The sequence below is a fragment of the Arachis hypogaea genome, chromosome 8 (assembly GCF_003086295.3).
Source record: "Arachis hypogaea cultivar Tifrunner chromosome 8, arahy.Tifrunner.gnm2.J5K5, whole genome shotgun sequence".
Taxonomy (NCBI): Eukaryota; Viridiplantae; Streptophyta; class Magnoliopsida; order Fabales; family Fabaceae; genus Arachis; species Arachis hypogaea.
This window is the reverse complement of record NC_092043.1, coordinates 42878444-42901022: the sequence shown is the minus strand read 5'-3', so window position 1 is coordinate 42901022 and position 22579 is coordinate 42878444. Positions and strand designations below refer to the sequence as shown.

The following is a 22579-nucleotide window of genomic DNA, read 5'->3' as shown; positions in this document are numbered from 1 at the left end:
CAGCGCTTTTGATTTTTCGTGTGGGAGAGAGAAACGTGTATGATAATATGGTGTGGGGAGAGAGGTGTTTTATTTAGTTATGTGATGACACAAATCGGAGGCACCGATTTATTTGCATTGTTTTGTTTTTTTAACAAATAATCATAAATCGGACAGTCCGATTTGTGATTTCAAAAATAAAAAAAATTTTAATGTTGAAATCGGACCGTCCGATTTTTATTTTAACAAATAAAAAAATAAAAAATACAAATCGGACCTTCTGATTTTGAATTTATTTTTTTCTTCAAGTAAATTGGATCCTCCGATTTGTAATTTATTTTTTTCATCAAACAAATTGGACCGTCCGATTTGAATAAAATATCATATAAAAAAATACCTAATTTTTCAATAACAATGTATTACATATATTTAATCAATATAAAAAAAATTAGCCGAATTCCTCGTCCCAAAGTTACATTTTTGTTATTCAATTTATTCAAAAGATTAAACTAAAGCATACATGTAATTTCGTAGATTAAATTAAAACATAATCATGCATGCATGCTTACAATCTCAAATCTCAATGATGAAACTAAAGCTTTATTAATTTTTTTTAAGCAGGAGCGAAAAAGAAAAAGTGCCAATTAACCATTCGCTCCTTTTAATTACCACACTTGTCATAAGTTCATTTGATTTTGCTCTATATCTACTCATAGATTCAATTACTGCTATGAATGTGGCAACTAGCATCACACATTTTCCACTATGACAAAATTGATTAGCTTATTAGTTTAACTGAACTCTCTTTGTTTTCTTCTTTTCAGCAAGGAATGGTTTGAACAGCATCAATATTCCAACTGCTTCAACTATGTTCAAGGCAAAGAATACCATATGGGGCCCTGCAGTTAAATATATAATTTCCAACTATATAAATAGATAAAAAAAACTAGAAATATTACTTGCATATGAAAAAGTAAACACTTAGCTGATACAGAAGAAAGATATATTTTTAGCCATTTTTTTCATGAATTTAATTTTAATACATTATCAGTTTAAAATTAGTTAAAAATAATTACTTTTTATATTCATTGCGTAAATAGTCATCTAAATAGATGTAATTAAGTGACGGTGTAAACAGTTTCTATACTGTTATCCACTATATAATGTTACATCAATCACTATAGTCAATTATCTCATTCAAAATTTTCAATTTCATTTAAAATTTTGTATTTTACTTGTGCAAGTAACATATCCCATCAAAAGCACTAAAAAGTTAGTTGAGCATCATACCTGGGAGGAAAGAAGCATCCATCCGCTTCTGTGACCAAGTTAATCTGCATTCACAAAGGTTATAAGATGAAAAATGAAAAATGACAATAATATAAACTTATCTTATTTAATTAATATTTTTAGTTTATATATGTAATATTTATAATTATATATTTATTATAATTAAAATTATCTATTTATTTTAAAAATAATTAATGAATGTAAAATAAAAAAAATTAAACTATTTTAAATTTTTTTTTGTCTTCTAAACATTTTTTTTATGAAAGTATAGAACTTCTGAAGCGTTAGAGGCTAACCCAAAATAAAATTAAGAGACATGGGTCAATGCTAAGATGCCGATTGGCAAACTTGGTTTATCTAAAATTTTGTAAAAAAATATTTAAATAGCTATTTAAAAAGTACATGCAAAAAATACCAAAATTCGATCTCTAAAAATCAGAGTTGCCCCCTAAGACATAATAATAATAATAATAAAAACAAAAAAGAGAGAAGAAATCATAGATAGTTAGATACTCACACTGCACCACCAGCAGCAGGACCAACTGCTTTGAATAGAGACATAGCAGTCATTGAAAGGCCATTGGCTGCCCCTCTTTGGTGCTGTTCCTGTTTTCCAAAAATCAACATATTTCAATAATTCCATGAAAACCTAGTCTCTACCTTTTTGTAACGTTAATTGAATTATAGAGAAATTTACCACTACTCTGTTTTGTATGAGGAACAACCCAGTTGTTACTGTTACCTGAGTCCAACAAAAAAGTACAATCAGTCAAACTTGTAATTTGGATAAGGTTAGTTTTTTACTAAATTGATCTTCTTAGGCCTATTCAAGCCAATCATGTTATTTTATAAATTTAATTTTAATGTACAATATAAACATGTTTTACATTTTCTTCTAGTTATATATGACCATTTTAAGTGATAGTTATGAAATTTCAAATTTGTCATTTTTGTTGATACACATTTTTATACCTATTTTTCATGTAAATTACAATAATCTCCATATTATAATAACTGTTACGTTGAAGAAATTGTTTTGTTCAACAAGTTTGTCATTTTCACATTTTAATGTGATATTTATTAAAAATATTCCTTTTTAATTCTCTGCATGCATAAGGATAATCACAATACATAATAAAATAGGTGAAATTTATAGTGTCTATAGTTATATTGGCTATACAATTTTAAGTGTTGTTAAAATTAAAATCATATTTTTTTTATATTTTGATAATATTTTTTATAATTATTTTTTAAATTAAAAAATATTATTTTTAATTTTTGCAACACTTTTAAGCATTGTTAAAGTTATATAATCACCATAACCATAAACACCATAGCATGCACTATTTTAATTAGCCAAAAAAAATCAAAATTTATCTTATTTAGCATTCATTGATTGTCGCTTTAGCATTTATTAATTATCGTGACAATTAATAAATGTTAAATAAGACAAATTTCGATTTTTTTTGTCTAATATTTTTTTATTACCAAACGTTTCTGATTAATTAGCAGTGTGCAAATAACTAAAGTGGCAACTATTGTGAATCCAAGGGGTTGAATCATTATTTTAAACCCTTAATAATGTCATTAATGAATGATTAAATAACAAAGGCAAACTTACAGCTAGAAGATTCTTCAGAATTGAAGCACCACATATCACTAAGAATAGTATTGTGCCTGATAACATTGTCATGAAGGAGAAACTTTGCAAAAGTGGAATGGATAAAATCTGCACGTGGTTCCAACCAAGAACACATATAAATATAAAAATATGATACACTGAATTGCAATAATTAAAAGCAATTAGGTGAATTGAAATCTGACCGCTGAGATCCTAGCAATGCCAATAGGTCCACAAGCTCTTTCCACAGAAGGGTATAGCAAAATTTGGTAGATGATGAGTGAAATACCTGACCATTATTTCAGAAATAATTAAATCAGTAATTATGCAAAGTCCAAATCTAATATCAGTTAAATGTTATAATTTTAATACATTGTCTATCAAGTTGCTTATATTATCAGCCAATTATATATTATGTTAGGTTTAAATAAGCTTTTGATTCGTATAAAATACTCATTTTTAATTTTGGTGTAATAAAATTTAAAATATTTTGATTTTTGTCTATGTCGTAATTTATTTTCTTAAGTGTTGACATAATACTTTTTTTGTTTTTTTGGTAGTTTGCTACACAATACTTAAAATGACAAATTAGACTAAAACCAAGTTTTTTTTTTAATTTTACTTAAAAAAATTTTTTTTGTAGTAACTAAAAATTTATTTAAACTATTATTTTACAGGAAGCATTTCAAGTGCACTGGGAGTACCGGAGCACCAGTTGTTTTAACCATTGATTTGAATTATAAAAAATATATATAATATATATTAATTAAAATCAACGGTTAAAACAACTGGTACATCGATGTTCTCCGGTGCACTTGAAATGTTTCCTATTTTATATATGGCATGGACCCAATTAGCGGTGGGCCATTTAATTAGTGGACTGGACCCATTAGGAGCCATTACAAGTATAAATAAGAGATTATATTACTGGTCTGAGACTTTGATACAATGACAATGTGTAAAATTTGGCCGAGATAAAATAGTGGATAGAAATTTTTAAAATATCTTGTGTACGAGTATATAATGTAAATAAATTTGTAATATTATAATTCAATTTATGTTTAAAAAAGAAAAAAAGACTATACTACTGTAATAGATAAATAAAAACTAGAATGGAGTAAACTTAGGGTTATTGTGGAGTGATCCCCTAGGTATACTATTGACCCTTTTACTTCTTTTATTGGAAAAAAAATGAGTAGGAAAATATTTTTAGATGTCAAAATGTCAAATTGATACCTGATACTGCAAGAACATCACCAACGACATCAGTTGTAAAGTTCAAACCCCCTAGCTTTGGAGGAGCCACAGCCCATAATGAGAAAACCTAAACAAAATTGAAAGAACAAAATTCAAATGTCACATTTTCATATTTTGTAGAAGTTTAAATTTTACCCTTAACTTGCAGAATTTAATAAGTGAAAATTATAAATATAAATTATTTTATTTATTTTAAATTCTAGACTCTGAATTATAAATCTTTATGTCTGTACTTTAAATCATATTTTTTCATACAGGTGCAAAATAGAAGGAAAGAGGAGAATCCAAAGAGGAATTATGTTAGATTAGAAGAGTTGCATGAACCGAATTCCTAACCTCTTGATAAGCAATATCATGAAGTGAGAAAACACAATAAGCAATGATGGATGACATTAAAGGCCAGTTCAAGAGAAGGTTCTCTTTCTTATGGATCATATTCTTGTCTTTCTTATTCCCACTGCTTCCATTTTCGATAGCTTCGGCATCATCTATGAACTCATTGCTTTCTTTGTGGTTGTGAAGTGTTTCCTGCAAAATCATCAAATTCTAAATCAAAGGCGCAAAAATGAACGAATATTATTCATCACAAATTTGTTACTTCCTCTGTTTGTCAATGTTTGTCTTTTGAAAAAGAAAAAATAGCTATTTTGATTATGAAAGATTGAGATACTGATAATAATGACTAAGGATAAAGTATTAAATTAGTTTTTTACGTTTGAACGTAATTCTATTTTGGTTCTTAAGATTAAAGTGTCCTATTTGAATCTAAAAAAATTTTATTTAGTTTCAATGTAGTCCTAGCATGAGGTTAAAGCAAATAATTAACGGAATGTCCTACATGAGAGCAGTATAAGAATAAGGTCGATAATCTGAATAGCAAGTATAAGCTTTAAAGGCACAAAATTAACCGTGAATGCATGAATACATTTATTTATCATCCTTCTTAGTTCTATAGAAAATATTTAATTTGAATTGTAAGAAAAATGATAAATAAATATATTAAATGAAACTTTCTTTGATTCAAATAGGACACTTTAAACCTTAAGAATCAAAACAGAATTACGTTCAAACATATGGGACGAATTTAGTATTTTACCTTAATGATTAATTTAAATAGATTTTGTAACCATAAAGAATTATATCTATTTGATATTTCTAACCAAATATTAGTCTATTAGAGATGCCGTTAGTTTTCAATTAGTGTTAATAATATTATCTAAATCTCTTCTTTCTCCTTGAATACTCTCTTTCTTTTTCTCATCTTCTTTTACCTAATCAAATCTTAAGTCCCAATTTGTAAAAGTGAAACGAGACAAAGGCAAGAAAATAAATAAATTAGTTTGTCAACCACTTTTTAATAGAGCGGTTATGTTTTCACCGCAATAGGGTTCTGATTGGTTTCATTTGTTGTGAATTGATTCATTCCGAGACACTAATAATAATAGAAGTGGTGATGGAAATGGAGGGTGTGTTGGGAGTGCCGACAGTGGTGACCATGGGAATAAGAATGGAGCGAGAGAAGATGGTAGCTTAGAGTTTTAATTTGGTAAAGATGAAAAAAAGAAAGAGATTATTCAAGGAGAAAAAAGAGATTTGGATGACGATAGTGTTTTTTATAGACTAACGTTTAGTTAGAACTACGAATAAAATCTTTTGTGGTTATAAAATTTATTTAAATTAGTCATGGTTAATATTGTCAATGCCTTAATCTTTCATCATAAAAAATAATCATTTACTCTATTAAAAAACATACATAAATGACTATAATTATTTTTTTTTTCTAATCCACTTTTAAAATTTATAATCAACTACCTATTCCAACAGAAAAAGATAACAAGAATAAACAAAACTCAAAAAATTTTAGATCAAATACTTTAATTTCTAACAAAATTTTATTATAGAAATCCTCAAAAATTACTCTTGTTAGATAAATTAGTTTCTCCTTCACTTTTAATCAAAATTTTAATATATGTATTAGATAAATAAATTTTTAACAAATTTTATTAGAAGACAATTAAATTAAAAAAATATCAACTATAAGATAAATTAGTCTTTTTTAAAATAATGAAAGAGCCAATCTATTGAATAAGAAAAAGTTTTTGAAAACTTTTAAAGAATAAAAATTTATTGGAGACTAAAATAAAACTTCTAAAAAATAAAATCTACATTTTTTTAATACTAATTTGGATATTTATTCAGATAAAAATGATTTTAAGAGTAAAAGTAGTTCAAGAATTATATTTTGTACTTATAAACGCAGAATCTAAAAGATTTTAGGAGACAAATATTGCAAAAGAGAGAGGATATAAATAACTGAAGGTTCATACCGGAATCCAAATACAAACAATAGAAACTACAAGTGCGAATCCTGATATTACAAAGCAGGGCAAGACGTATGGAAACCTGCAAAACAATATGTGTTCACAAAATGAAAATCCACACATAATTGAAGGATAAAATTATAGAAAGAAACAGAGATATTTATAAAAATTAAAAAAGTATACTTACTTATCCCAAAAGGAATCTTTTGCAAATATATTTGGATACTTTTCTACTGGCTGCATTGCATAATTTTGAAAAGAATTAAAAATGTGCTTGCACATAAGACTTGAAGATGCAAACTATATCTATTAAATACGAACTACGTCTAAAATTTATGTTTTCTATCCTCAGACAATAAATGTATTTCTTTAGACAATACTGGTTAAATTAGAAATTTCAGAGGTCCAGCGGTTTTTAATAATTTTAGTTATTATTGTTCAGCACAAATATTAAATTATTTAGATAAGGAAAAAAAAAGGTATACAGTACCTGAGCCAAATAACCTCCCAGCGCTGGACCAATGATTAAACCTATGCCCCAAGCTGCACTCACCTGAACAAAATGAAACATATTGAATTGTAACAACAATAGTGTTAGCGCAGTATATTTTGTTATTTGTAGTTATTTTTTATTTATTATTAATATTTTTAATAATATGATATTATATATTTTTTTCTTAATAGTTAAATTTTAATGAAAGTATTAACTCCTGAGATTTTTTCTTGTCTCAGAAGTCAAAATTAATACTTCCTTCATACAATAAAAGAAACTCTAATAGTTTTTTGAGTTTTAAATTTGACATCTATAAGTTTTATTATGTATTAAAGATTATTAATAAAATAAAAAATTATAGAAAAAATGGTTCTATTTTGATAAAATTTTAATTAAATTATTTTTGTATAAAAAATAAAATAAAATAAAATTAAATATTAGATTGACAATTTTATATTTAATTTCAAATAATTATTTATGAAACGTAATCCTTAAAAATCATGTTAATATAACTTTTTGTAAGATCTAAAATTAAATTAAATTAAATTAAAACCGAACCATGGGAATGCTCTTACTATTTATATTAAGAAGTATAATCAACTTTGTCATTTTTTAATTTTTGGTAGATTCAAAATTACATAAATTTAAACCTAAATTTTCGTATCTATTCTAAAGATACCGAATCTTCAAAATGTAATGGAACGGTTGTTGTAAGTTGTAACAGATGTAATGTTTAGTAAATTGTAAAATCATTATTGGACAAAGTAAGGACAACATACATTAGAAACATACACTTAACTAATACTACATCAAAACTTCAAAATGAGAAATATTATTGGACACAAATTTTAATCTGAAAAGAAAGTTATTCATAGACAAAAGAATTATGAGGAGCTTACAGTTGAAAGTCCAAGAGATTGGTGTTCTTCTCGAAAAATTTCAGTAGCATAGGCCTGTTAGAAAGATGAGGATGTCAATGGAAGTTTAAATGATAAAAGTTTTAATTATTTCCCATCTCATTGTAGATTAATTTTTCAACATGTCAAATTATCAAAGTAAAAATTATTGTAAAGAAAGGTACCTTGACAGGTCCAAGCAAACCATTTAGACTTCCAAGAAGAAATCTCATGAGAATTGCCATCCAAAAACTTGTGCTAAGACCAAACAATGTGTTGAAAATCACACTGAAATCAAGTAAACAATCATTAATTATCGGAAAATACATCACAGAGGTTAAAAAATAATTTATTCTCCTAATACATTGCATTAATAGTATCTACTCAAGAATTAATTGCTTTTATGAAAGATATTACAAGTAATTGGCTTTTACTCCATTTAAGTAGGATAAATAACCGGATAAATCCTCTCAATTCTTTTTATTTATTTGATAAAATATGAATTATAATTTTTTTTACATATATTTATTTAATTTCCCTTAAATAATTTAAGGTTAAAAACACATTTTATTAAATAACTAAAAAAATAATTCAAAAGATTTATTTTTGACAAACAGTGATATGTGATATGATATTTAACTTCAATAAATTGTTGATAGTAATTACAGAAATGAGTGATTTGGGTGGACAGAGCCTGTCAAATGTGGAGAAACATAAGAATTTTGCTATTTTGTCTTTTAATGACACATGTTAAAATTATAAATTAAAATTTTTTATTAAAATACAAAAAAGTAAATTTTCAATACATTTATTTTGTAGAATTTAATTTTGACACATTGATAATGTAAAATATTTTATAAAATTATTTAATTTCATACATCTTTTTTAATGATTATTTATGCAGTCAATAAAAATACAAAATAATAATAATTTTTTATAATATAATATTACATAATTAGATATATATAAAATTATTTATTAGTGACCGTGCATCAAAATTAAATTCTTAATTTATATTATTAAAAGAAAAATTTAAAATCTTTCACTATAAATAATTGTATTAAGTACTCTTAGAAATTAGGATACATGTTAACTATCTCCATAAAATAAACCGGACACATTACCGATGGGGGGGGAGATCTTTTTATAGTTTGTTTTTATTTTTTGCTGTTTGTTCTATCTCCTTGTCCTACTCTTGACACTTGAGTTAAAAAAAAAAAAATTCTTGCGTTAAAAAATATTTATTATTTTAATAATCAAAATTACTAAATATTTTAGCATTTAGATATAAATAAATATATAATTTAGTATTAGTTAATATTTATTTTTATTTATATGTCATGATAAAGTGATGCGATAAAATATTAAATCATTTTTAAATTTATAAAGTTTTATATAATTCATTTATCAAAATATCCTAAAAATCAATACTAAATTTGTTATCATATACTTGTGTATAAATATATATATTTAATTTATTTTTAATATATATTTTAATTTATATTTTAATATAATAATAAAAATTCACATACAATGTTTATATAAAATTAATTATTAAAAACTGTTTGGTAATAATTTAATCAAATAAATTAAATTATCTTATAAAAATAATTGTACATGAGTCTCTGCATATATATGTATATAATATATCAATAGATAATATTCACTTTTTTATGAACTAAATATACATAAAAAATAAATTTGTTGAAATGACAAACAATTTATAATTTAACTTAAAATTTAAATTCAAATCTTAAAAATAATATTTTTTTATAAATTATTAAATTACTCGTTCACCTTACTCATGACAACAATAAAGAAGTCTCGTGACTCACAAATTTAACCCAACAAATTTAGTCTTATCTTTATCTTTATGTTATCTTCTTATCTTTACTTTTATCTTTTGTAGACAATGTTCTATATATATTTAGTTTTACCTTCGCAATTTAATCATCAATTCAATACACTTCAATCAATCAATAATCAATAAAATTTCTTCATCTTTTCTTTTTTTATTCTTTCACAATTTCATCATAAATTGTATATAATAAAAGATATTTTAAAAAGAAAAGGTTGGATACCAATCTTTGAACATGCACATATAGATACTTACACTGTGATAACCCCAATTATTATAACAGGTTTCCGACCATATCGATCAGAAATCATTCCCCACATAACAGAAGTCAAACATCTGCCCAACATGAATGTTGATCCTGCAACATTTCAACATTATGAACTCATACTAGATCATACAACAATTGAAAGAATTGAAATGCTAAAAAAAAGTAACCTTACCCACATAACCGGCATAGGAACCAATATCTGCCTCTGTTTCTGCAATGTTAAAATCCCTTACCTGCCAATAAACGACATGTTGCATTATAAGAAAGTTGATATATGTTGTATTTTAATACTTGATCTATTTGTATTTTACAAAAACATAAGTTAATATTTTATAAATTTAATTTTAATACTTGATTAATTTAATATAATTTAAGACGTGAATCTAATTACATAACATTTTTTATATTAACCTAGTGAATAGAAAATATGATTAGACAACTTGTAAAATGTTTGACGTTCTTAGTAAGTTAAAATTAAAAAAAATCATGGATACACACTTTTTGAACAGAAACAAAATAAGTCCCACTAGAGAACTAATAGTGTATTTATATAATGTATATAATAGATTGTTTAATTGACCCAATATGAGATAAAAATAAAATTTACTCATATTTATCCTAATTTCAAAAGTAACCAGTACACATTGTGTACCCATACTTTCTCTAAAACTAAATATAATGGGAAAGCCAAGTAGTGTCACAAAATGACAAATGAAAGCGGTAACAATAGTAAATGGTTAAAGTGTTGTCGAAACTCACCATGAAATAAAGAAACGGAAACAGAGATGATATTGGCAGCGCTGTATAGAGCAAAAGAAAACGGCATCATAAAAGTAATCAAATATTACAAAAAATAAAAAGAAAAGAAAAAATGAAGTGTTTCAAGTTTCAACTTTTACGCAGCAAGAAATGAAGATCAATAAGAACCAGTTTGTAGTAAACATTCTCAACATTTTTTTTTGTATTATTGAAATTTATAATTACTAGTAATTAAGACACCATGATTATAATAATCTTAACTAATCTCATATGCTTATTATTCATACTAACTAGTTAGAGCGTAGAAGATCCAGTGTACATATTTTTGGGATTAGCTAAAACTTTTAATTATGGGTCCTTATTATTCGATACACAATTTCAATCATTTAACACAAAGATCAAAGTAAACTATGGTTTTAGTTAGTAATTTTTTAATTTTCTCAAAACTATTTTTTTTAAAAGGAGAAATAAATTACCGAGATTCCAGATCTTCGATCTATTATATTAATATAATTATATATTGCTTCAAAAATACTACTAGTGCTGTTTTAGTATTGAGTTCACAAATGCACACCCTTACATTGAAAAAAGAAAACAACAAAAGAAAAAAAAAACATAAATCAAAGAACTATTCTTTTTTTTCTTTTTTATCTTTTATATATCATTTTTTGGTACTTTCATGTAGTTGTCTTCCGTCTTAATGCGAAGACAACAGTTAAAAATTATTAGATAATTTAATATATTTAATTAAATTATTATTTAATAATTTTCAACTATTATCCTTTTTTGTATAAAAACAACTTTGTTGATCACATTTTTGAATGGTGTAATTCCGATTATAAAGTTAGAAAGCAGTTTATATAGCAACCTAGCTAGTTGAATTCAGTTATAAACACAGAGAGGACATATAATAACACCAAACACAGTCTAAGAAATTAATGAGAATAAATAGAGAAAAAAGAAAAACTTACTAGCACATAAGACGACGATCCATATAATGAAAAGATTCTTAATGGAGACACTATGGTTCATATCTTTGACTTGATCCACCTTACAACCAGGACAATCCTCATGGTATTGTTTCTTCTTCACCAGTAATGCCTCCCTAACATTATTATTATTTGAATGGTAATCTACATTTCTCATTTTTTCTTTCTTTTTTTAATTTTTCACACCCTTCACTTTTCTCTTCAATTATTGCTATTTGAATCCAACATGCAGCAACAACAAGAAGATAAATGAAATGGAATAAAAGAGAATGAGAAAATTAGTGAAGAGAAAGAGACACGAAAGAAGTGACGGTTGAGAATGCGAACGTACAGTTGTCGAAGGAAGCCTGGGACTGAAAAAATGAAATGGGAGTTAAGAACACGAGGGACGGGTTCCACTACTTATATGTAGAAGGAGACACAACACTCATAAGAATGGTTAAAAAATTGGCATTTATTTGCGACGGAAAGACTAATCATGAGAACTTGCAAAAATTTATAGGAATGGAGACAGGGATTGAGCTATTTATCTCATGAGAATCGGTAAAATTTTTGCAAAAAAATTTATTTAAATGCCTTTATATATATAAGTTGTGTAAATATTAAATAATCTTAATTCATTTTATTTTAATTTATATGTTAAAAATATTATGTGTATGTTATTATATTAAATTTGTATTTGAATTACTTTGATTTGATATATTTAATTAATTAAATTGAAGAAAATTTTATTATAGTTGTATTAAATTAATTGGATCAAATTAGGTCTAATAATTATAGTGCGGATAATTGGATTTATTATTAAATAAACCGATTTTGTTCTAATTTATTAAAAAATAAATTATTAACCGATTTAATAAAGATGTCCAATAATATCATATAAACGTCTTTAAAAAAAAAATTTAGTATCTTTATTGAAGTGATCTCCTTCTAATCACAACTTTGAATTGACTTGTGTCTTGCTCTTTTTTTTTTTATTTTTTCTTGCATAAAATATTCTATTTAACATTAAAAACATGTCACTAGAATAATATATAATGATATTTATAATTAAATTTCATTATAATATAATTAATAAAATTTATATTCACAATTAAGTTTTTTTTTTTACTTATCTGCCACCTTTTTTAGAATTAATTACTAAATTGTTATTGTGATGAGGAGTAATTTGATTACCACTAAGCCAATTTACTTATTTTTATTTGTTATATTTTTTTAATATATTACATAATTATATATTTTATTTTTTAATTAATATAATTTAAAATATTTAATTAAATATTTTTATATTTTTATATTTTATATTTTATATTCACTATTTCTTAAATTAATATTTTTTAATTATACAAAATTACTAAAATAAACATAAAATTTTATTAAACATCTATAAAAAAATATTTATATTAATTATAAAATATTTTCTTTTAAGTTTATGCTCAATCCCACAATAAATACTATAAGTCTTGACACTAAATATAATTTTTTCTTTACTCTGAAACTGCTATATATTCAACTTAAAATTCAGTTAGAGCTGATGTATCATGCGAATTTCTGTCTCTAAATCTAGATTCTATATTTGGAAATCTTTGCTGTGCCATGGCCTTAAAGTTTAAAGTAAAAAAGTGTGACGAATATTGTAAATCCTAGAAAGTTAGCGAATAATTAATCAATAAATTAATTTAAATAAAAGAAAATTAAAAATATGAATATTATATTAAATTAGGATATAGCTCATTAAAACGAGAATTTTGACACTAATTTTAAAAAATTTAACCCAAAATTAAATCGAACGGACCGAACCAGTTAAACCGAACCCGTAGGCTCAACCAATTCACCCACTTAAGTGAGCTTCAGCTCACTTCTCTCTCTTCTGCATGCAAAGAATGCAGAATGCTCAAAGGGGAAAGAACATGAGGTAATTCACAAAATCCTTGGTTCCAATTCAATCCTCCATGACTTTTCACTCCGAACTCCAATCGCCTCACCGTTTATGGCCACGTGTCCGTGGCGTCGAGCTCTACAAAGCTCGGTACATTGTAAGGTAAGAAAATCACGTTTTCTTCCTCAATTTTCTTAGTTTCAGTTTTGAAAATTCATGTGCAAAGATATTAAAAATTGTTAAATTTTGGTGTTTAAGATCAAATTAACTTGGTAGACTTGCTGAGTCTTGTCCCAATTTCTGTTGGTAAGATGAGAATTCTAGAACTCTAGTTAATTCTTTAATTTTATGTGTTTGGTATATTAGGTATTGAATTTTGGGTATGAATGTGTGATATTTGTGAATTAGGTTTGTGTATAAGTAAATTGGAGTTTGATTGTGTACATTGGTGGCTTGGTGGAGCTTGGGTGTCATTACTTTGGGAATTTTGGATCATTGGAGATGTCTTTGGTGCCTCTTTGGTGGTGTTTCGGATAATACGTGGAAATCGGCCAAAGTATGGTTTAGGTTTCGCGTATTTAATATATAATATCGTGTGAAAACTTAGGCTAAAGAACTATAGGATAGGTTGAAATGATTATGTAAGTCGGATGCTTAGCATTAATGATGTTGATTGATGATATAAGTTATGTTTTTGTTGGTAACCATAATCCTTTGGTGTGTGGATATTGTTGGCAAATTGATGATATAGGTTGTATATGCATGTTTGGTAAAATGATGATTATGATGATGGAAGTAAGAAACTTAGGGTGTGGATTGCTAAAAGGATTGAAGTTTGATGGATTGTAATTTGGTAAGTGGAAAGTAAAGTTGTATGGAGATGCTATGATATGTGTTGTGCTGAATATATGTATAGGAAGTGGATTTTGAACCTGAATTTAATGAAAATGAGGTTTGGACTTTTTGAGAAATTAGGTTTTTGGTGGAACATTGACGAGCCATAACTTAACTTCTGGACCCCAATTGATTTCAAACTTGTTTTATATAAAAAATTGGGTTTGTAAAGTTTATGCCGTTTGAAAAACGAAGGAAAAATGATTTAAAACGAAAAAGTTATGCGCATTGGAAGTTTAGGGTCCCAATTGAAAATTCTGCAGCTTTTTCAGACTTGGTTAAAAATTTTCATGAAACGTACACCCACGCGTGTTCGTGGCTAACGTGCACGCGTCACCCATAATTTTTTCTTCTCACGCGTGCACTTAGTCGACGCGCACGCGTCACTGTATTACTGCTGCTGCATGGTTCAGAAACCAAATAGTTGTGATGGTACCATGCATGTTTTGTGTGCGGAGTACAAAACGTCTCCACGCGTACGCATGACTGACGTGCAGGCGTCACTTTCCCTTCTCTGCTTTTCAGGCGTGCGCATGGACGACGCATACGCGTGGCCCCTGTTTCACCAAAAATAGATTTTTGTGTTTTTAAGTCAAATTTCAAACTTCTAAACCTCTATTTTCATTCTTTTAGTCATAAAACATAGTAGTAACTCTAGTAGTAAGTGAAGCTAGGAAATAGAGGTAACTTGGAGATGAAGTAAGGATTGAAAATGATGACATTTGGGATGACTGTGTGTGACCAGAATGGTCGAGATGTGTGTGAGGCCGAAATAGTCGAGATGGAAAAGTTTGGGTGCAATTTCGCTTGCGTATTAACTTAAAAATGTGTTCGGATGGCAAGTTGAGGGTGGAAGTTCCCTTTCTTGTTGTGACGAGGATGTGGAGAAGGTGGAAAAGAACTCTCCTTCGTATTGTTTCTCCCACATTCTTCTCTGGTTGCAAGGTGGAAAGACACACTCCTTCGATGTGGAAAGACACTCTCCTTCGTGAAACCTTCAGGAGAAGGTGAAAAGACACTCACCTTCGTTTATGATCCTCCTGGAGATGCACAACCTAGAGACTAATGTCTGGGTTAGTTACCAAATGTGTTGGGTTCTGGAAAAATAATCGACACGTGAGCTCACGGCCAGTAGGATAGACATTCATCACTTGCATTTGTATGGTTTTGTCTAATTATGCTTTACTTGGAAATGCCTAATTGATTATAATATGCAAATTGATATACTTGCTATCTATACTACTTGTGCCATACCTATGTTTGTCATTGTTTGCTTGTTTGTCTGTGCATTTTCATTGGAGATGGAGGAACGGAGGTAAGGTGGAAAGGTTTAGTGTTCTAGTTAGGTTTTGGTTAGATTTAAGGGATTGATTAAGTTTAGAAAGCCTTAGAGAGCCACCCCGACTTATGGTTTCTGCTTTATTTTCTTTAAGCTTTATATCTGAGTGTCGGCGTTCTAGGATTACCTCTGGCATTCCCAGGACCTTATATCTTATGTGCGTGGCACCTTTACTATGCTGAGAACCTCCGATTCTCATCTCATACTGTGTTGTTGTTTTTCATATGCACGTCAAGAGGCACCACGGTAGGCATCTGGAGTTCTGCAGCGAAGTGATTTCTGGGATGTTATTTTGGTGTATAATTAATATATAACCTTATGTATTTAACTCTCCGAATAGCTACTTTATTTTGTACCTCTTAGAGGTTTATGGAGAATTAGGGTTTATCTTTGTATTTTGGATTGTTGCGGTATGTATATATGTATGCAAATATTCTCCGGCCAACCTTAGCTTCGCAAGCTGAGTTATGAGCTTGTTACTTTATTTTCTTGACCCTCTATTTCTACTTTCTGTTTATTTATGCCTTTGAATGTTAGTCTCTTCACACACAAGTAATCTCGTTTCTTGGCTGTTGCGCTCTTTATTTTCGCGATTTTTTATTTCACCTGTTTTTTAAGGCTTCTAACTTATTATATTTTTCTGCTATTAGATTAGAGGTCGTAATACCACACTATCTACCTCTGTTTTACGACTTAAGCGTAAAGCTCTGTGTAGTAAGGTGTTACAAATATTACTGCGTTCAAAAACTAGAAAGGCCTTTCTTGATCAACTAGAATACTCCTCCTTAAATTCTCATCACTATCCTAAGCTATCATGACAGGATTCACATCCTTATCATCTTATAGTTCATCTTCCAGATCTAGTTATCCAGCCCCTCGCTAAAGCTGATGATATCGTCCCAGAAAAAGTAGTCATCACAATCGCAAGCTTACCAAAAGAATAATTATCACCAATTTTGTCATCATTGACATATTTTAAATCATTGTAACGGACGAAGATGCCACCAACACTGCTTCGATACAATTGCAGCCACAATGCAAATATAAAGGTAACTATAGGCATTGAGCTAGAGACTCCTAGCAGTCCTACAGATGAAGATTTCAATTCAACGGTTCATGGGTTCTCAGATTGAAAAACTAAGGATGATAGTAAAACAAAACTTGCAAATATTTATTATTCTCTTTTACAAAGGAGTCGTACTTCACAAAATCTCGCAAAATAAAAATGAAAATCTTATAAAATAATTTCTCCATACGATTGATGATGCCATGACTCCCATAGTTTTTGTATTATAGTACTTTGCGGTTTAGCAAAACTAGTGGATTGTCTGATAAAGACACTTGTTGGATCTTTATCAATAAGTTTGATTCCTTCTCGCGTTTTTTTTAATCGTCTCTCTATAATGTACAAGAACTAAAAAATTATCTTTACTAGCTATTGTGAGTGCTATTCTAGATAGAAGCAAACTCTCAAGTTGCATTTATAGTATCACCTGATAAATTGAATTACCATATTTTATAATACGTTAAGCAGTAAATCAAATTGACTTGATTCAATTTATCATATATTCCTAGTGTAAATCGAATTGGCCTAATTTAATTTATCATCAAAAGAAGTTTAAATTTTAAAAAATGAGACACTCTCTTCTATACTACTAAAATCGAATTAACTTAATTTGATTTACATGAATAAAAACTTTTGTGCACAAATAAAATCTTTTTGATTTGATTTATGTGTATATACTTAAACAGAATTTTTCTGATTTGATTTACATAAACTTAATTTTAATTAGTGGAGACGTATAACCAAATCTAAATAAAAAACATCTACATAATTTTAGTCTCTAATCATTTTATTAGGGTAAATTTTTCAATATGGTCATTAAAAGCTTTTATTACTTGGTATCACAATTTTTGAACGATAAAAGACCCAAAAATGCTGTAGTGTGATTATATCCCAAATTCCCAATCTGTCCAAACTATTACCTGAATTGCCCCTTGGAATTATTATTCATGGACATTCTAAAAATTTATAAAAATATCATTTTTCTTTTACATTATTTATGTGGGTTTGGTATATATCAATTTTTTTCATCATCACCTTCTGATCTTGTTTTGTGTGTTGATACTTGATGGCATCATGATGCACTGACTCAGTCAGTGTGTTTGGTATTTGATTAACCCATAATTTGATTTAATTTGTTCAATCATTTTAACCGCTACGTCGTGGCTGCCACATGCACGCCATTGCATTCAATGAGTCATGATCCATTTCAATAATGTATAATATACGGTCATCACCTTGAAAATAATGTTCTTATCTAGTTTTATTAAATTGTCTTTTTAATTTCAACATTTCTATCATTCAAATATATTTTGAATATAATACAAATTGCCTATTTTATTTAGGTATTTTCTTACATATGAAAATGAAATAATCTTAAAAGAAATATTAAGACGTCAATAGTTTCGATCAACATTAGCCAATACTTGAGCAACCTCTTATTTTTATATTATTCTGATTTAAATTTTATAATTTAATACTTAAAATTTAAAATGTTGGTAAAAAATTTTTTACATTAAACTATTATATTAATTCTTATAATTTTACTAAATTTATAAGTGAATCTCTATCTTTTAAAAGCTTTTAATTAAGTAGCTAGTTTTAATATCAATTTTAAATTTATAATCAAATTTTTACTGTTTTAAAAACGTTTAATTTAATAGATATGTTAAGACACGCATATTTATTAGTAGTGTGAGATAAATAAAAATATTTTTATAATATTTATTATTAAAACTGACCTAATTATAAATCTAAATTTGATATAATGACTTAATTAAAAACTTTTAAACAGTAAAATTTTAATTATAAATTTAAAAAATATAAAAACTAATAGAATAATTTAATCTAAATTTTATTAGTCATATAATATAGTTCTAATAATATTAATATATGATGAATTTAATTCAATCAAAATTCATAACTAAATAATACTATGCAAAGAGACTGAGAAACACTATCATCACCATATTCTTAAAGTTGAGGGTATTGCTCATCATCTAATAAAAAAAGATAACGTTAAGGAGTCAATTTTTTTCGGTTAATATTAATTAATTTTTTAAAATTATTTTGTTTATTTTAAATTTTAGAATTTAATCATAAATTATAAATTATAAATTAATTTTAAATTAAAAAAAATTAAAATTTAAAAAATTAAAATTAACAAGTATCGACTAATTAAAAATTAGTTTGCCACTTGTCTTTTTCAATAAAGATTTTTTTTTAACGGGGAAAATATAAATAAATATGCGACGCACTAATAAATACGGAAAAAGTAACTACGTACAACATTCTCTTTGCATCTCTCTCATTCGAATTATAAAGTAGCGTTTGTTTTTAAATACTAAAATAGAGATGGAGATATTAGGACTTAGTATTATATTTATTGATTCAAAGATTTGGTATTAAAATTTTTGTTTATGTTTCTAAAATTTTAGTATTTCAGTACATTCAAAAAGTAGAGACACAAGAAATTAAAATTTTTAGAGATAGAGACTAAAATTTTAATGACATTTTATATCTAAAATACATTTATTTTAATTAATTAATTTCAATTTTACCTTTTGTACAAATTAAATTAGAATTTTATTTTTATTTTAATTTTTGTCTCCTACTTTATACCAAATAAAATACTGAGATTTATTTTAATTTCTATCTCTTAATCTCAATTTTTCTATTTGTGTTTCTCCACCAAATACTATCTAATAAAAGTGTGAGCACTCACTCTTTCTGGTACACACATTTTGAAACAAATACATTGATATACTTGTCCACTAACAAAATACGCAAACTTTTTAATTTTTAAAAATAAAAAATTATTCTAATAAATTTATATTACGGAAATTATGATATTTTAAAAAATATTATTAAAATTAAAATATAAAAAAATATAATTTTAATTTTAATAATATTTTATAACTACTTGTAGCTCTCTCTTCGTTCTCTGTGTGTAGGTGTGTGAGAGAATAAGCCAAGAGTGAGTGGGTGCAACTGAGTGTAAGAGTGCATGTCAATCAGGGTTAGGATTAAAAAAAATAAGAGTAGTGTATGAATTTTAATAAAATTAGAAGGTAAGTAATAATTATATTTTAATATAATTATTTTAAAAGTATTTTATTTATTAATTTATTAATTAATTTTAAATAAATACTTTAAATTAAAATTACAAATAATTTAATTATTTATTTTAATTTATAAAATTAAAATATCAAATTCTAAATATTAGTTATTTAAATTAAATTAATAAATTTTTATTATTTTTTAATTATTAAAATTTTAAAAATAAAATATTTAATTATTATAAAATTATGAGTTTTATTTAATTTTAAATTTAAAATCTCATAATTTTAATTTAATTATTTTTATAAATAATTTTTTAAAAATAAAATTATAAATAAATATAATAAATTACAAATATATCCATTATTTAATTTTCAAAAACTCAAAATCTTACCCCAATACAACCAGAGAAATAACTGGCCAACATTGGTAGAAGAAATCTTTATGTAGGATCAAGTCATCTACTCAACCTTTTTTATAGATACCAAAATGTCTTAGGTAAATATCACTCGATTTTTTACCTATACTCAAATAAAATTTTTGCTATTTTAAATATCGAAATTTTTTATAAGTATCTTCATTACCATCCAAAAAGGAGACGAAAGTGTAATTCCTAGCCATTCAGAGTACCTTTTGCAAGCTCATTTTCTTATCTCCACCTCAAATATCCACCTTAGAACACGTTACATTTGTTATTATTAGTTATTATATATCACAAAATAGACTTACAAAATAAAATTTTCTAACACTTTTTTCTAAAATATATGACTATTGAATTATATGATGATCATCCGAATTTTATTCATAATTTATCAACTACGACTTATTCCAAAAAATCATGATCATTATTGAGCAATGATCACAATTTTTTATTATTTGCTATCACGGTTTTAAACGTGACAAAAGACAAAAATATTATAGTGTAATTATATCCCAATAATATCTCCAAATTATTATTTGAATTATTATCAACTGAAATTATTATTCATCAACAACATTCTAAAAGTTTATAAAAATATTATTTCCTTTTACATGATTTGTTGGTTTGGTATATATATATATATATATATATATATATATATATATATATATATATATATATATATATATATATATGAATTATTTTCATCCTCACTTTCTGATCTTGTTTTGTGGGTTGATGGCATCATGCATGATGCACTGACGAAGTCAGTGTGTAATGGGTATTTTCTTAACACATAATTTGATGTAATTTGTTAAATCATTTTTACTGCTACATATCGTGGCTGCCTTGCACGCCGCTATTGCATTCAATGACTTATGATCCGTCTCAATAACATACACCACCTTGACAAATAATGCTCTTATATAGATTTATTAAGGTAAACTATTAAAATAGTCTCCAATTTTTAAAACGTTAAGGAAAATAATTTTATTTTTAATAACGATAAAAATATTTTTAAAATATTATAAAACATAATATAAATAATAAAAAAATTAGTTTTTTTTAGAGATAGTAAACAAATTTTGTATTTAATAAATTACTTATGTATTTATCCAAAATTTTATAAAAATATTTAGATAATTATTTAAAACGTACGTACAAAAAGCTAAACAAAAAATTATTTTCTAAAATTTTTTATTTTTAAAAAGTATTCTTGGTTATTGAAAAAATTTACAAAAAAAAACGTTAAGCATAAAATTATTAAATTTTAAGGATAATAATGTTTAATTTTTTTAATCATATTTATCAAAATTCGCATCAAAATCTAATTTCAAAAGTATTTTTTTAAGAATATATATTTGACGTTGGATATTTTTATTGTGTTTTAAAATACTTTAAAAATATTTTTATCATAACAAAAGTAAAAGTTATTTTTGTTAGTGTATTAAAAAATATGGACGATTTTAAAAGGTTATTAAATTGTCTTTTTAATTTCAATATTTCTATGGTTCAAAATATTTTCTATATAAAACAAATTGACATTTTATTCAGGTATTTTTTCATATCTTATATCAGATATATATTTTTATAAATTTGAAACTAGTCTATGTTTATCTATAACATTTTCGAGCAGTCTCAAAAATACTTAAAAAAAGGGTTCGCAAATAAGTTGCAAAGTTCATGAATTCTTTATCTCCTTGGTTATCATTCGAATTTTTTGAACTCAACAATTTCTTTATCATAACCTGATCTATAGTAATCTTTAGTCTTAAAAAAGTTTAAGAAAAGAATATCTAAAATTTAGGGGTGAATGCAGATCGGATCGAATCGGATATGACAAAAGTTTCTATCTGATCCGCACTAAAATCATTGGATCGGATCGGATCCAATATTTGCAACTTTTAAGGTTGGATCCGATCTGATCCGCATTTTTGCGGATCGGATCGAATATCGGATATATCTGCAAAACACAAAAATATTTTTAAAAGCTTATTTTTATTAAAAAAATATCAATAAAATTCATTTTTTGTATTCTTTTAAATATATTTACTCTTAAAATAATATTAAACATACTTTTTATAAATAATAAATTAAAATAATATAACATATATGATAATTATTAGTTGAAATAAAACACAAAAAGAGTATTTAGTTATTTATTTCTTTATTTTTGCGGATACGTGAATATG

The 22579-nt window shown here is 26.1% G+C and overlaps 1 protein-coding gene across 2 annotated transcripts; it reads right to left on the bottom strand.

Annotated features, from left to right (window-relative positions):
- Positions 1–559: 559 nt before the first annotated feature.
- On the bottom strand, positions 560–12221 carry LOC112707586 (protein ZINC INDUCED FACILITATOR-LIKE 1). 2 transcript variants are annotated; one of them, XM_025759383.3, is made up of 18 exons: positions 12063–12218; positions 11714–11942; positions 10743–10783; positions 10156–10216; positions 9971–10073; positions 8043–8145; positions 7861–7914; positions 6959–7021; positions 6656–6705; positions 6475–6550; positions 4484–4675; positions 4127–4214; positions 3094–3179; positions 2891–2998; positions 1967–2011; positions 1787–1875; positions 1270–1313; positions 560–878 (listed from the first exon to the last, which is right to left on the bottom strand). In XM_025759383.3, exons 2-18 carry the CDS (start codon positions 11886–11888, stop codon positions 766–768), a joined length of 1491 nt encoding a protein of 496 aa, XP_025615168.1. In that variant the 5' UTR covers positions 11889–11942; positions 12063–12218; the 3' UTR covers positions 560–765. The 2 variants fall into 2 exon arrangements, with proteins under 2 accessions (XP_025615168.1, XP_025615167.1); XM_025759382.3 differs by having other exon boundaries at positions 11714–12221.
- Between the last annotated feature and the right edge of the window lie 10358 nt (positions 12222–22579).